At 38.1% G+C, this 13,696-nt stretch overlaps 1 protein-coding gene across 4 annotated transcripts in view; it reads left to right on the top strand.

Annotated features, from left to right (window-relative positions):
• The first annotated feature begins 881 nt into the window (after positions 1-881).
• LRP2 (LDL receptor related protein 2) overlaps positions 882-13,696 on the top strand; it is a 118,807-nt gene continuing 105,992 nt past the window's right edge. For all 4 annotated transcript variants that reach the window (XM_010406826.4, XM_019290235.3, XM_019290234.3 and 1 more), the window contains exon 1: positions 882-1,111. In XM_010406826.4, coding sequence (XP_010405128.3) covers positions 1,018-1,111 — 94 coding nt within the window. In that variant the 5' untranslated portion in view covers positions 882-1,017. The remainder of the gene's footprint in view (positions 1,112-13,696) is intronic.

Below are 13,696 nucleotides of genomic sequence, written 5' to 3'. Positions count from 1 at the left end.
GTCCTTGTTGATATGCACGTGTACGTGTGCACACAAATGAAGAAAGGACAGCTTGGCATAACTAAATTTTCTACATGAAAGACTATTTTTCGCTAATATAAAACAAAATAATGATTTAACTTCACACATTTTATATATGATGTTTCTGATCCTGCAAGCAATGCCTCCAAAATGTTTGTCCTTTTTACCAAGGTTGCATTCCAGCCTGAAGTATTAGGGTATCTTTATCTTTCTCCTGTGATCCTACATACTGCTCTTCCCTTGTTAGTGGGTATATGGTTCCTGAAATGGCAGCAGTAAAACACAGGGAGATATTTCTTTGTGTGTTGCACACACTGTTGGAGAGTTAGAACTAAAGGAGAGTGTCTCCAGCTGACATATTTAGAATTCACAGCCAAAGCACTTTACCAAACTGATTTTATCTGCTGAGAAAGTGCAAAAGTAAGTTTCATCCCTACAGTTTTCCTTTCATAGGTTTTATGTGAGGAGTACTAAGTTTTAAGCTTTACCTCTGCATTGGTGAGTAGATGTTAGATTTTTTTCCAGAGTTATCAAAAAAACTTTTTCTCATTTGGAGCATGCCTTTGGGGCACTAAAACTTGTGACACATTTCACTTGCCACCTGCAATTCTAGGAACTACTCAAAATACACGAGCACATTAAATACAGCGCCAGTGGACTCTGAAACAAAGTCTGCAAAGTGTAGAGTCTTGGAAGCATCTTGGCTATCCTGCGAAGTGTGGAAGGAGGGGCAGAGGCAGCCTGTGGCTGCAGGGCCTGGAGCAGTGCCTGATTCCCTCATGCTAGTTCCGGGGCCGCCGGGTATAAAGAGCTTTATGCAATGTCTGGAGGGTGGGAGTTTATAGAAAACGCGATGTCTCAACAGGCGAACACGCCTTTCTTCTGCAACTAGCAGGATAAGAAAAAGACACCAGGGTCCTTGTGCTGCTGCTGTGCAGATCAGCACCCCGGAGTCCAGGAGCCAGCTTCTGAGGAAGCTGGAGCATCCCAGCCCAAATGGGACCTCACCATCGGATGGATGGAAGAGCAGCAACTGCTTGCAAACTGCTCATATTATTCGCTGCATACATAATGCAGGGCAGTTGCCAAGGTAAGCGCTATGCTCCAGCCTCTCCGGAATGGGACTTGCACCGCAAGGAGCACATCCCTACTCCGGGGACTTCTATAAGAAAAAGACCGAAGTTCCTGAAAGTAGAGGGTTAACGGGCGCTGATTCAAGGAGGTCTTTCTAATAGCTAGGGGAGACAGCTGGCTCTTTCCAGGAGTCATTTGGTGGAGTCGGTTTCTGTTGTGGAAAAGGAATAGTGCCTTAAAAGCACTGCAAACACCATCGGCTCTTTAGCTTCACTTCATCTTGGTTTTAAATTATCCTAGTATGCTTCCTTTGATTGTTTTTCTGGTTTGTACAAACTTTTTTTTTTTTTTTCTATTTGTGTAAGACAGCAACACACAAATGTGGCTAAATTTTGAGGGACATCTCAGACTTTGCAACTCCGCGGTCTAAACTCACGGTTTTACAGAAATGCAAGCAGGCAGTTTTTTCTGTGATTGAGTCCTGATTACTGACTGTGAGTAAGGCAAAAAAAAAAAAAAAAAAAAAAAAAAAAAAAAAAATCACCCCAGACGTTTTACATTTTTTCCTTGCGATCTTTGTGCCTTTCTTGCGACTGAAATACGGGTGATTTTGCAGAGCAGAGTTCACCTGCATTCCAAGAGCTGGTTTGGTGACCACTAAAATTGTACCTAGAGTTGTTTTTGGTGAGGCGTGCACAGGCTGCAGCACTTGCACGTAGACAGGTTGGGCCGGGGGATGGGGGTTATGCGTGGACATGCTTGCGTACGTGTGGTATATGCAGTCATTTACAGAAGGCTATAAGAAAGAAACAGATGCTTAGTCTAGAGCACAATAAGCTCCCCTCAGTCCGTCTCAGACGCAGATTTGAAGTTGAGAGAGGGAGAACTTTTTCTCTGGGCTTTACTGTTGCTAGGCGACATCTAGGAGCATGTGACTGGCAGAGCAGGCTGAGTGCCTCTCCTCCGGTACTAATCTGGCTGCTGGGGATGGAGTAGCCGTGTGCCCAAGTCCTCTCCCGGCCTGTGACTGCAGACTCTCTTCTTGCCTTCTCCTTCTTCACGCTGTTTATTTGCCTTGCATTGAAAATCAAGCCTGTCTTGTTGGAGCAAGAGTGGCTGAAGTGCATTTCCTCCACCCCGTGTATTGACCTGCAGTCCTGCTGGTTCTGTGTGTGCCTGTGTATTACGTGTGTGTTCAAATTGTTAATCTGCTTTCTTTGCTCAACTCTTAGTTTAAGCTCCTTAGACAGAATCAACTAAGTAATTATACAGCAACTGCTGCTAGCAGCTCCCACTTACGAACAGGGAAATAAGAGACAGCTAATGTGCAGCAGGAGACCTGCAAAAAACTCCAGCCAAGGAGATCACACTGGTCAGAATTAATGCTATGCACTATTATTTTACATTGGACAGAATGGAAGCTGCAGTGCAGATCAAAAATTTATTTTTTTTGTTCTACAGCTGCTTGTGATTGTCCAGAAAGTATCTGATAAATTCCATGACAGAATAAGCAGAGAGAAGCTTTGAACTAGTATCCATAGGTAGTGGAAGTACAGAAGTTTTTTACTTTTATGGTGTTCCTCCCCCTCTTTCTCCCATTCTTCCCTCCCCCGCTGCATCCACAGTAGAATAACTGTGGAAATCAAGCAGTATACTTTTGGTAATGGGTGTCTGATACTAGCAAAATACCTGGATAGCAATTTTGCCTGCATTGTGATTATGATAGTGAAGTATTTGGTAAGCTTAAGTTCCAGTTCCTTGAATGTTGAGATCATGTCAGACACTTATTTTAAAAAGAAAATTTGGAGAACCATGAAAGCAATCCCAAGCCTTAGAAGGAAAATGGTGAAAACCTATTATCTTGCCTAATCCTCAGTATTTTCAAAGGTGCTTCACTGATGTTTTTTGAGATTTTTGTTGGCAATATCTGAGTGTTCCCAATATAAGATGGATGTTTCTAGGAATATTTCACCTAAGCACTTGCTCAAATGATAGTACTCTTCCTTGATTTACCTAATTCTAGTTTTACTGGGAGTAAACATAGTGCTCATAAATGGAATAAAAATGCTGTATTTTGTAATTGCCCGCAGTACAGGGCCTGTTTCTCCAACCTTTACTCTGTAAGTCTTGTTGCGTGTGGAGTAATTGTTGTCAGAAAAAAGTGTAACTGGATTCTAAAAAAGTTGTTAAATGAAGGTAGTGTCAAGCAGGAGCATCACAGGACTATTGTCCGTGTTTGTTTTGAGGAATATCGAAGTGCTTCACACTCAGTCATAAACTAGAGACAATGGATGGATGTTAGTTCACCAAATTTGATTTGTTATCCTAAGTCTCTGCAATGATGAATCATCACCTTGATACATCCCAGGCAAATATGACTACCTTTATGAGGTCTCTATTAGTCTGAGAATGAAGGCTATTCTAAGAATGAATGCATATGGTGTGATAAGATATATCAAAAATCTGAAACATTAGCATGCAGTGTGGCAGGCCATTAAGAAATTGGTATGGTAAGACCAAGTAGAGAAGAGGTACAGCAGCTCTTTCTAGAAGTCAAGGAGAAACATGCTTTTCCAGCAGGCATTGTAATAGTTCAATCTCCAAATCAATAATTCAGTGTTTTTTAGACATTTTCTTCACTCAAAGCTATTTAATTTGTCTGTAGGATGATGTACAGTGACATTGCTAGAGGCGACAGGCCAGAGTCACTATTCATACTTCCTTGTACAGAACTGTGCACTTTTAAATGACAGAGAAGCCTGGCTGTAAGATTCCACTCCTGCCAAGACCTAGTGTTTGAAGACTTGAGTGACTGGGAACTGAGGATTTGGAAGTAACGAGAAGGGAAAAAGGATGGCAAGAAATATGAATATACCAATGCAATCCTGACATACAATTTACTGGGTTTTCTGCATGACCTTTGGGCTTCAGTGTTCATAATCCTGCGCTGGTACAATTTTCTTGGTTTCTCTTGGAGAAGTACTCACACAAAATCAAGAGCAAAAATTGCACTGAGTGTCCATCTACCTGGCTTCTAAACTGGTTTACTTCCTGAGGCCTGACAATTCAGAAGTACCTGTCAGTGAAACATGTTATATAGTCTTCTCACATTTTAATGAGTTTTTCTGTGCACTAACAGGGGTTTTGGTTTTTTTTTCTTTGTTCTTTTTAATGAATAGCCCACTTCTAGTACATCTCTTGAATTTTCTTAATAATTCACTCTTCTTCTGTATTCTGTTCAGTAAAGCGTATCAGGTATTTGCAGAGTAATCAGCTAAAGCAAAGAATGGGTCAAACCCTAGAATTTTAGTTAAAAATTGAAAGCAGTAATTGGATGACACCTGGTTAGATTTAGGTTCTATGCCAAGTGCTAGAATTACAGTAAATAATTAAGCTACAAGAGTGAAGACAAACAGACACAGAGCATCCAAGGAGATTTCAACTAAGATAAATGTGTGATGTGTATGACGCTTCTATTTCCCTGTAAGACAAACCAAAACCTTCTTTCATATATTGAGCTGATTGGAAATTTGAGCTATGAAATCCTACTTTAATCCAGATTTACTTGCCATGTGTTTTGCAGGAAATAGCAAAGATTCATTTGGGGGAAAGGTAGACTGCAATTTCATTACAGCCTTTTAATTCTTTTCCTTTTGGGCTTCCTGGATTGACTTGAAATCAGCTGCACTGTTTGAAGCCTTTCCCCTCCATACGCCTTCTTGCACTCTTAACTTCTCATTCTTTAACACTGAACCTGGTGATTCTTCCAGCAAGAACTGTTTTTTAAAATCTGAATACTCTTCTTTTTAATTGAGCAGTAAGCAGGCACATTGTAGGCATAGTTTATTTTATCTATGTATACTGAAGCCATTCAGTCTTCTGCAATACTTATTTTTAGATCTGAGGGGTTGTGATAACTTTTCAGATAGACAAATATGTAACTTGAATTACACTGTACTATCACTTTTTAAAGCAGTAATTGTATCTCCTCTTCCAGAGCTCTACTTAAACCATACTGGAACCATATAGTACTTTGGATGTTTCAAAGGAAGTTACACTTTCTAGAGGTTGTCATTGTTGAAAAACATTAAATGTTCCTTCTAATTAAGGATCTATTGTCTATTTAAAGAGAAGTGGATGTTTTTATTCCACTGTGACTAATTAGTGATGATAATCATAAGTTTTCAGTTTCTTTTTAATAGCTTACACTGATTGTGGCAGATAAAAGAGCTGTTTTTAAAATATTTAAAACTGAAGTGCTTCTTTACATAATTTGATCGTAATACACAATTCTTAAAAATACCTTGAGCTGTTTCTAGATGAAAGAATAACAAGGTTTCTTCTGAGAAACCCAGTGCTATTCCTTTAATTTTAAAGAAATTAGCCTGAGTTGTACTGATCTAAGACAGAAAATATGATTCAGTGAAGAGCAAACATCTCTTTAAATAGCTTTTTGTTGTTTGAGGTTAATTTTGAAGTCCATTTTGTTATGATGACATTAATTTTTTAAACAACTTTTTGCTCCCTCAACTCAGTACACATATAGAGCAGTTTAAAAAATGAAGTTTAATAAGTAAGCATAGAACTGTTGAATGAAATGGATAGCCTTTAGTGTATTCCTTAAGCTTTTACTGTTGGTTTCAAGGGTTTTAATGTTTTCTTTGTTTTGCAATGCTTAAAGTGGATTAGAGATCTAAGGATCACTGTTAAAAGTTTTGTTTTGGATTAATGAAACGACATATAAAAGTTGACTGAAATGGTTCTATGACCTGTTCTATTTTATAATTTAAACATGAATAAGTTGCCTTCATTTTACAATTAAGAAGTCAGATCTTCAGCAAAAGGGCACTGTTTACAGCAGCAGTGTGTCTGCCCAATTATTTTTCTGCACAGGCAGGTCATGATACTACACCCTGCTGAGTCAAGTCAGAGAATGGGGGGCCATTCCAACTGGGACTCCCTTTAACAGGGATTGCAGAGTCATGCTTTTGTGGAGCAAGAAGGCCGGGGGTTTAGTTTTGCGCTGTGGCATCTCTTAAAAAAAACCAGAAGGCGTAGTCCACAAGATATCCCAGGAACTGATACATTCACTGATGTATTTAGAACCTAGGTAATGTTTTTTATCTTCAGAAACCATGGTACACATTATCAACTCTTATACCATAGAAAGTTCAGTTTACATTGAGGAAGTATAAGGTCTGCAGAACTGGAATACAGCCATGTATAAATAACCCTTCCCAGATTTGTCCCAAAGAAGGAAATCTACTATGTAAAGTTCATATCATTCAATACCCATTTTGATCTGATCAAGCCCTTGTCACACCTTGTCATCTGAGGGTACAGTTTCATGAGAAGTGATGAGCCATGTGAATGGTTAGTTCACCGCTCCTGGAAGCAGGATGCCCCCACTCATCTTCCCTCTCTTTTCCAATGTCCCATGCCCGTGTTGCTGACAACCTTGAGTTGTTGGTACTTGCTTTGTGCCACTGCTCATTGGACCTTCTCTGAGCTGTTTTCACTGTGGGAGAATTAAACCAGGCCTATGGAATTATAGCTTAGTGATTTTTGAGCAGCATGCAGAAGGGCCTGGTAGTTACTGGAGTTTGGAAAAGAAAGGGAACCTTGGCAGCAAGTACGAGGAGAGGTGTTTGAAGGAGGGTGAGAAAGACACACTCTGTTTTCCTATGGTAAGTCAGGGCTGGCCATGCAACCACTGTCTAATGCTACTGCTAAAAACCTTACCATGCTGGTAACAAGAGTAGTCCTATGAGGGCTAGGGTGAACAAGTGTTAGCGCTGCTGGAAACCCTTTTGTAAAGGTGTCTTGTGTAAACAGATGGCTTGACTTGAATGAGGCTGCTCACATGTTCACTTTTGAGCAGAGTTGTAGGGCTGTTCTCAACCTGCAATGTAATAAGTGCATTGGATGATAACCAATCAGATGGAATGTTGCTGCAGTTCTTGTTGGCCTTCTAGCTGTATTAATAAAAATTACTTTTACTACTGCAAGGTCTAATACTTTTAAAAACCATTTCATGTGAAACAAACTCCAGTTTGTCTGAAATGAGTGACAAAGTCTGTGGTGTCTTCCATAAGAATATTTGAGCTGTGTTTGTTAGCTCTGCAGTTACTAATTTTCTGTATGAAGTCAGACACAGAATGCACTTTAAAGCCCCACTGAAAATAAGTGCAAAACTTTTTAATTCTTGGCCTATGCAACTTTTTCTAATAGGAGTTAAGAATTCTCAGAGACTTAAATCCTGCAAGGCAGTTCAGGAAGGGAGAGGCCCAAATGATCACCCTTTTAAAGGAAAAATCTTGTCTTTAAACAACCTATGTGGAGGTACTGACTCTAAACAGCAATATAACAGTTGTGGTTGCAATTATCTCCTAGCAGACCTTGTGAAAGACTGATGGAAAAGTATTGCTATGAGGAGGGGATTACAAGTTAAAGATTGCAGGCCTGCAGACAAATGCCTGCAGTCCTCTGAGCAATGTTATTTGTATATTGTGTGTTACCATTGAGATCCTTGGGAGACAGTGTATGGCTTTCCTGTAGTTTTTTGTGCTTGTTTCTGGATGTAAGGATATAGTGTGGAGTACGTGCATGCTTTTGTGTTTCCAACGATGTAGCAACTGTGGGCTTATGCAGCTATACAGGCTAGAGAAGTTCATCCTTACTGTTAACCTCTGTGTCTGACACGCTGCTTAGACTAGCTAGCTAATGTAATGTAAAGAATTACTTACAATATTGTGCCCAGCAGCCACCAATGAAGAGAAGTCACAGTAGAATCAAGCATCCTTAAAAAGTCAAAGTGGATGAATAAATCTGAGAGTTATAGAATTTGGATGCTTAGGGAAAATAAAAGTAAAATGCTTCCACTGGGGTTGACAGGAAGAGTAATGTTTCAGGAGAAGATGGTATTTCTTGTATTTATCTTCTTCTGATGAATTCAAGGACTGTCTTTTTAATATGGCACACTTATTAGTATTGCTATTGCATAAAAGGATTTTTAAAATTATTTTTTAAACTAAAAACTATAACGAAAATATGCTACACTTAGAAATGAAACAGCCAAAGGATGATTTCATTCTTATTGTTCATTTCCAAGTCCTTTAAGATAGAACTGCATTTTGTGTGAGCACATCGGACCACGTTGTTGCTTCAGTTCAGGTGATCCTGGCAGGGGATTTGGAACTAGATGATCTTTAAGGCCCCTTCCAACCCAAACCGTTCTATGATTCTATGATCCTTCATTTACTCAGGCTGGCCTTGACATACAGAATTTCCTTTTCAGGAAGCTTGATAAGGAATGACCAGCCACTAGCTACTAACTGAAAAAGGGTCACTACTGAATAAGGGAGAAATGTGATGTGTCAATGCATCCGAAGGAATATATGTAGTTCCCAGTGTCATGGGCAGTAGTAAGCAGCATTAGAATGTCTGTCTAGACACACTGGGTGCTTGTAGCATGTGGTCTATCTATTCTGTACTGACACGTCAGTTCTGCTTTTCTGACAATGTTCCCACAGTTTTGGTTTGCAGTGAGTAACTATTGCAATTTTTGAAATTTGTGCAAAATGACTAGTGGCCTGTGAAGCTTTGGGTGGATATGGGTTCTGTGGTGGGAAGATAGAAACAGCTTTTATTTTTTGCACTTACCGTGTTTATTATCTGTAAGGCAAAGTGGTTTATTTTTTGCACAGCACGTTTCATTTTTCATTTAACAACTTGTAATATAAAATTATGGTACGGTTTATAATTTAGCAAAATGTTACATGTTGCACAGCCATTTCCATTCTAGCAATGATACAGAAAAGAAATACAAAAATGACACGATTTCACTGTCACGAACTGCGCAGGAAGGCTCTTACTGAGGCCAGTTCCTAGCGCTGCAATGACGCATCAGCTTTTAGGAGAGCATGACAAAATTGAATGCAGGTCATCATCTCAGCATACGATCTAATTTTGAGAAAGAACTGCACATTGGTTGGAAAATTTATTTAAAAAACTGTACAGCTCTCAAAATGAGAAAAGCTTCCTGAGAGGTTGTTTTATCATCTGCTACTGCATCTGTCTGACTTTCGAAGTGATATATGTATTGTACCTGTTCTCTCTAAGTTGTTTAAGCACTTTTTTTTTTCACTTTCCACACACTGTGTAGTTGTAAATACTTCCTAGTCTTGAAGACTTTCCTCTTTTGCTCATATTTTCCCCCACCTTCTGCTACCCAGTTGCTATTCTACAGCAGCCTTGGGGCCATTAGCAAGGTTCATTCTTATGAAAATGCTTGGGATGCTTCCTTCTGTGAGTAACTGAGGGTGTCTTCTTTTCTACTGTGTTTGCCTGTTCTTCTTCCTCTTTTTGTCATATGGTCAATTAGAACAGATTTTTGCATACTTAATGTTCCATTCATGAAAAAGAAGCTACTGAGATTTAGGAGAGCTGGGGTATGTATGCTTCCCTAGAGATCCACAGTGCTTGCTTCACTTCCCCAGCTAACACAATCACAACAGATTTATGTGGATTAAGACACCTAATGTCAAGACAACTGGTCGGGGTTATCCAATTTAAGGCAGAACATGTTCTTTACATATAATGTCTGAAAGATTTTTATGTTGAGAAGGCTAATCTTTCAGCTGCACTGCAAGTACTGGTTCTCATGAATTTGGCCATACAGATAATAATTTTACTAAAATCTTTAAGGAGTACAAATAGTTTTTGTTAGTGTCCTCCTGGAAAATACTTTATATACAGTTTAGATTAAAGAAAGTGTCTAAGAAAAATTAATGGCTGACCCTCAGTTATCACTGAAGTACAAGAAATTTGTCAGTGACTTAAATGAAAGAAGGAACCTGGTCTGTTCAATATAAAGAATATTTACTTTATCAGTAGAAAGGAGTATCACCTCCTGTCTATTAGAATTAGCCCTTGCTTAAAAGGATTATTTCTTATTCCTGCCTTGTTATAGGACTAAAAAGATAGTAAAAGTTTATTTGTTGCATTAAAAAAGTGTGTGAGTTGAAGCAAGATTGTAAAGGAACTTAATTTTTATTATTTTGTTTGTAGTACTGTATGATGGAAAAGGTACATAGTATGGATATGTACTGTTTATGAGCATGTATGATAAATAAACTGTCATGGTTTTAAATTTAGAAGGTTTTTTACAATTAAGATCAGCGTGGATAACTTAAAAAGACTGAATATCTTGATTTTTTTTTTTCTTTTTTTTTACTTTTCCCAGAATAATTGATTTGGAAGTGGTAATGTAGAAACCATTGTTATTTTTTTCTGAATACAAGAGCTTTAAGAAAAAAATTAAAACTGGGACTTTTTTTTTTTCCTGGGAGGTCCATATTTGGTATATCAAAAAATTAGGATCTTGTTCTCTTTATTATTGGTTCAGGCTTATACTTGAAAAAAATAAAATTGAATAGATTTGTTAAGAACTAATTAATAAACCATTTCTATTTTTATAAGGCTGTTTGCATTTGCTGCTTTTTCAATTAATAAAGCTGAAGTAAGGTAATGAGGATGAGGATTATGAATATCTTTAATGTTGCTAGGAAGCATTTACAGTGTCATTCCTTTGAACTTGTCTGCAGGAGACTTGAACCATTTTTTCTTTGCAGGAAAGCTTTCCTGCTTAGTTTCAGTAGATTAAAATCCTTAATTTCTTTAATTCTTGGATTTATGTTGAGGCATTAGCAGAAATTAATCTATAGTCCTTTTGTAACTATTAACTGAAAACAAATAGTTTAACTTTGAATACAATTATTTAAAGTATTTTTATCAAAGATTTTGCATGTGAGCATTATTAAAATGATATTTGATGCTTTAGTTTTAACAATTGCTTTAGTTGAGAAGTATTTGTATGTGCAAGAACATGCAGATACAAAGCACATAATATAATGTAGATTTTGCTGGGTGTTTTTCCTGCTTGGCAAGTAAAGGCAAACCATAAAAATCTGCTGATGCTGCAGAGAAACATGGTATTTCCAAGTCCATAATGAAAGACAATAGTTTCACTTTTGGTCTTGAATTTTAAAATGCTTTTAAAAAAAAAATCAGTTGAGTAAAAATTTCAAATATTGATTTTGGATCTTACCTGTCAGAGTAGAACCCACTTATTACAGCTTCTGATACCTGTCATTCTGCTGAACACAGAATGTGGTTTACTCAAAAATAAGTCCAGCTAGTACTGGTGAAGAACAGGATCAGTTGCTCCAAGTTCAGTCTTTTATCACTTCCACCAATGTCCCCTGCCTCCCACCCTCAAATAATCAAAATGTTTCTTGTACTGTCTGATAAACATACCAGCAAAGCAGTGTGCCTCTCATGTATGGTGACTTTGAGTGCTAACAGATTGAAAATAGAATGTGAATGTGTGTTGGTGAAGGGAAGAACAGGGCCATTTGGCCTCTTGGCATCGGGGCACCCCTGGGAGTTCAAGAGCATGTCATCTTTATGCTGCAAACTACCTAGGGCATGGTCCTTTTTGTTACATGATTGTATGGTGCAAGGCACAAGGAGTTCTTGATCAGCTGCTGAGTCTGTAGATGCTATTTTACTAATAATAATCTTGTTATATGCAATCGGATGATAATTCAGTAAAAGAAATACTACACTTCCCTACTGACAATGTATTGCTGTCTCTCTGGCACTTCAGCTTTTCTGCATCAGATTGTCCCTTGACTAGTCCTCTGTTTTCTTATCAATCTGTCTACAAAGGTCTTGCAGGCATGTGAAGTGGGTGCAGATGTACATTTGTACTGTCTTTTTGTTGATATTGTCAGTAAAAATTATTTCTTTAATCTAATTTAGAGACACATAGGTACAAAAGATGGTTTGTGTTGCAAGGGCTTGAAAACTGCAGGTAAATCTTTTACTGCTTTGTGTAATACTGTGGGACAGTAATACCTATAAATGTTTGTGTGATCTATGTTGTTTTTTTTTTTTTAAATCTGCACAGTTTGTATTAAATATAATGAAGTTTAAAGACTGTAGATAGACTGAAGGTTAAATATCATCTTGAGGTATATGGAAGTTAGCATAATTTCATCAGACTCTATTTTTCTTATATATTAAATAATATTTGTTCATTCTGCTGTTATAATTGCTAGCTGACTACTGCTCCTCAGTGTCATAGGGCATTATATGAAAATAAGCTAAGGTTTTTCCTAAACTTTGGATTTCACTTCTTTCTACATTAGTGAGGGGGAACAGAGATGGAATTCTCAGGGGTTCAGCCTTCCCTCCTTGAGCATGCCAAAACCTCAGGCTGTTTGACATGTAATTAAGCTCGGCAAAAATCTGACATCAAAGTGTATGGAAGGCGATTCTCCAGGATTCTTTTACCTGCAAGGCCCCTAGAATGGGCTGCTCTGTTTGGGGCCAAATGGGAAAGAAAGTACCCTTTTTTGGAAGGCAGGGAGAAAGAGAGCTTGTCACTTATTTTTCTATTTGTAAATTTTATGTCGAAGACATTTGTAATGCTCAGTGTGTTTGCATTTACTTGTTGAAAGCCTGGAGATGTATTACAAGTGGAACTATTCAGCTGAAAAAATATTGCCTTGAAGAACATTACTCTTTTAAATGCAAATAAATCTGTTGAGGGATTTGATTCCTGAAGTGTAAAGTAATTGCAGCAGTGTAAGTTTGATTTTTGAGTGGACAGTTTGAGAGTGGTACAATCTACCCTGGACTTAATACACTCCTCATTACTTTAAATTCTTCATTCAGGCTTAGCTGCTAAAGAAGTGTTAGCAGCTCTCAAAGGCATTGTGGGTACAAGGAAGGAAGAACGAATTTTGGCCTATTCTGTATAATCAGAATGAACAGTCATGGCCCTTAATCTGTGGATGACAAATGTAATTCAGAAGATTTGTTGTCAGAGTTAAACGTGTGAGGGACTTCAAGGTTAAATGACCAGGTGGAAAATGTGTGAAAAGAACACAAAAGACTAGAACTGTTCTGGGAGGAACTGCAAGGAGTCAAAAGTAATGCAGAGGGGTGGAGAGTAAGGCTGATTTGATTCTATTATAAGCCAAACATAACCTTCTGGTTTGAATTTTAGCTTTAATTCTGAAGCTAAATGTTCCTACACAAACCTGGGGACAAGTGAAGCCCAGTGGAGGTAGAGAGGGTGTAATGGACTGCCTTCCTGTTGAAGACTGTAGCCCTAGGGGTTAAAGCACTGTGCTGTGAAATTCGTGATGCTATTAACCTCTCACTCTTCTGCTGGAATTCCCTGTCACTTAATGTGACATTGAGTAACATTCATTAGTGGTGTGAAGGTTGTCGACCATCCTCTAGTAGCAGTGGGGTTTGTCTTTGACAGTGGTTTACCATAGGGTACTTCATTCATATACAGGCAACAATTGTTGCAGAAAATAAGGTGAATAGTGGTAGAAGATGCGCTTATTTTGAATAAATTAAAAGTGAAAGAAAGTATTTTGTTTAGTTAGCAATTTGCTCAATCTTTACTCTGATAAAACCACTACTATGTTGATCTATTCCAGTGGAAAACGACTACCTGACATAACCTTTCTGCAAGCAGCTTTCCCAGAGCTAGTAATGTAAGCCTTCTTGTTTTACCTGA

Source organism: Corvus cornix, chromosome 7 (genome assembly GCF_000738735.6).
Source record: "Corvus cornix cornix isolate S_Up_H32 chromosome 7, ASM73873v5, whole genome shotgun sequence".
NCBI lineage: Eukaryota > Metazoa > Chordata > Aves > Passeriformes > Corvidae > Corvus > Corvus cornix.
Note: the sequence above shows the minus strand (reverse complement) of the source record. Positions and strands in the feature narration are given on the sequence as shown.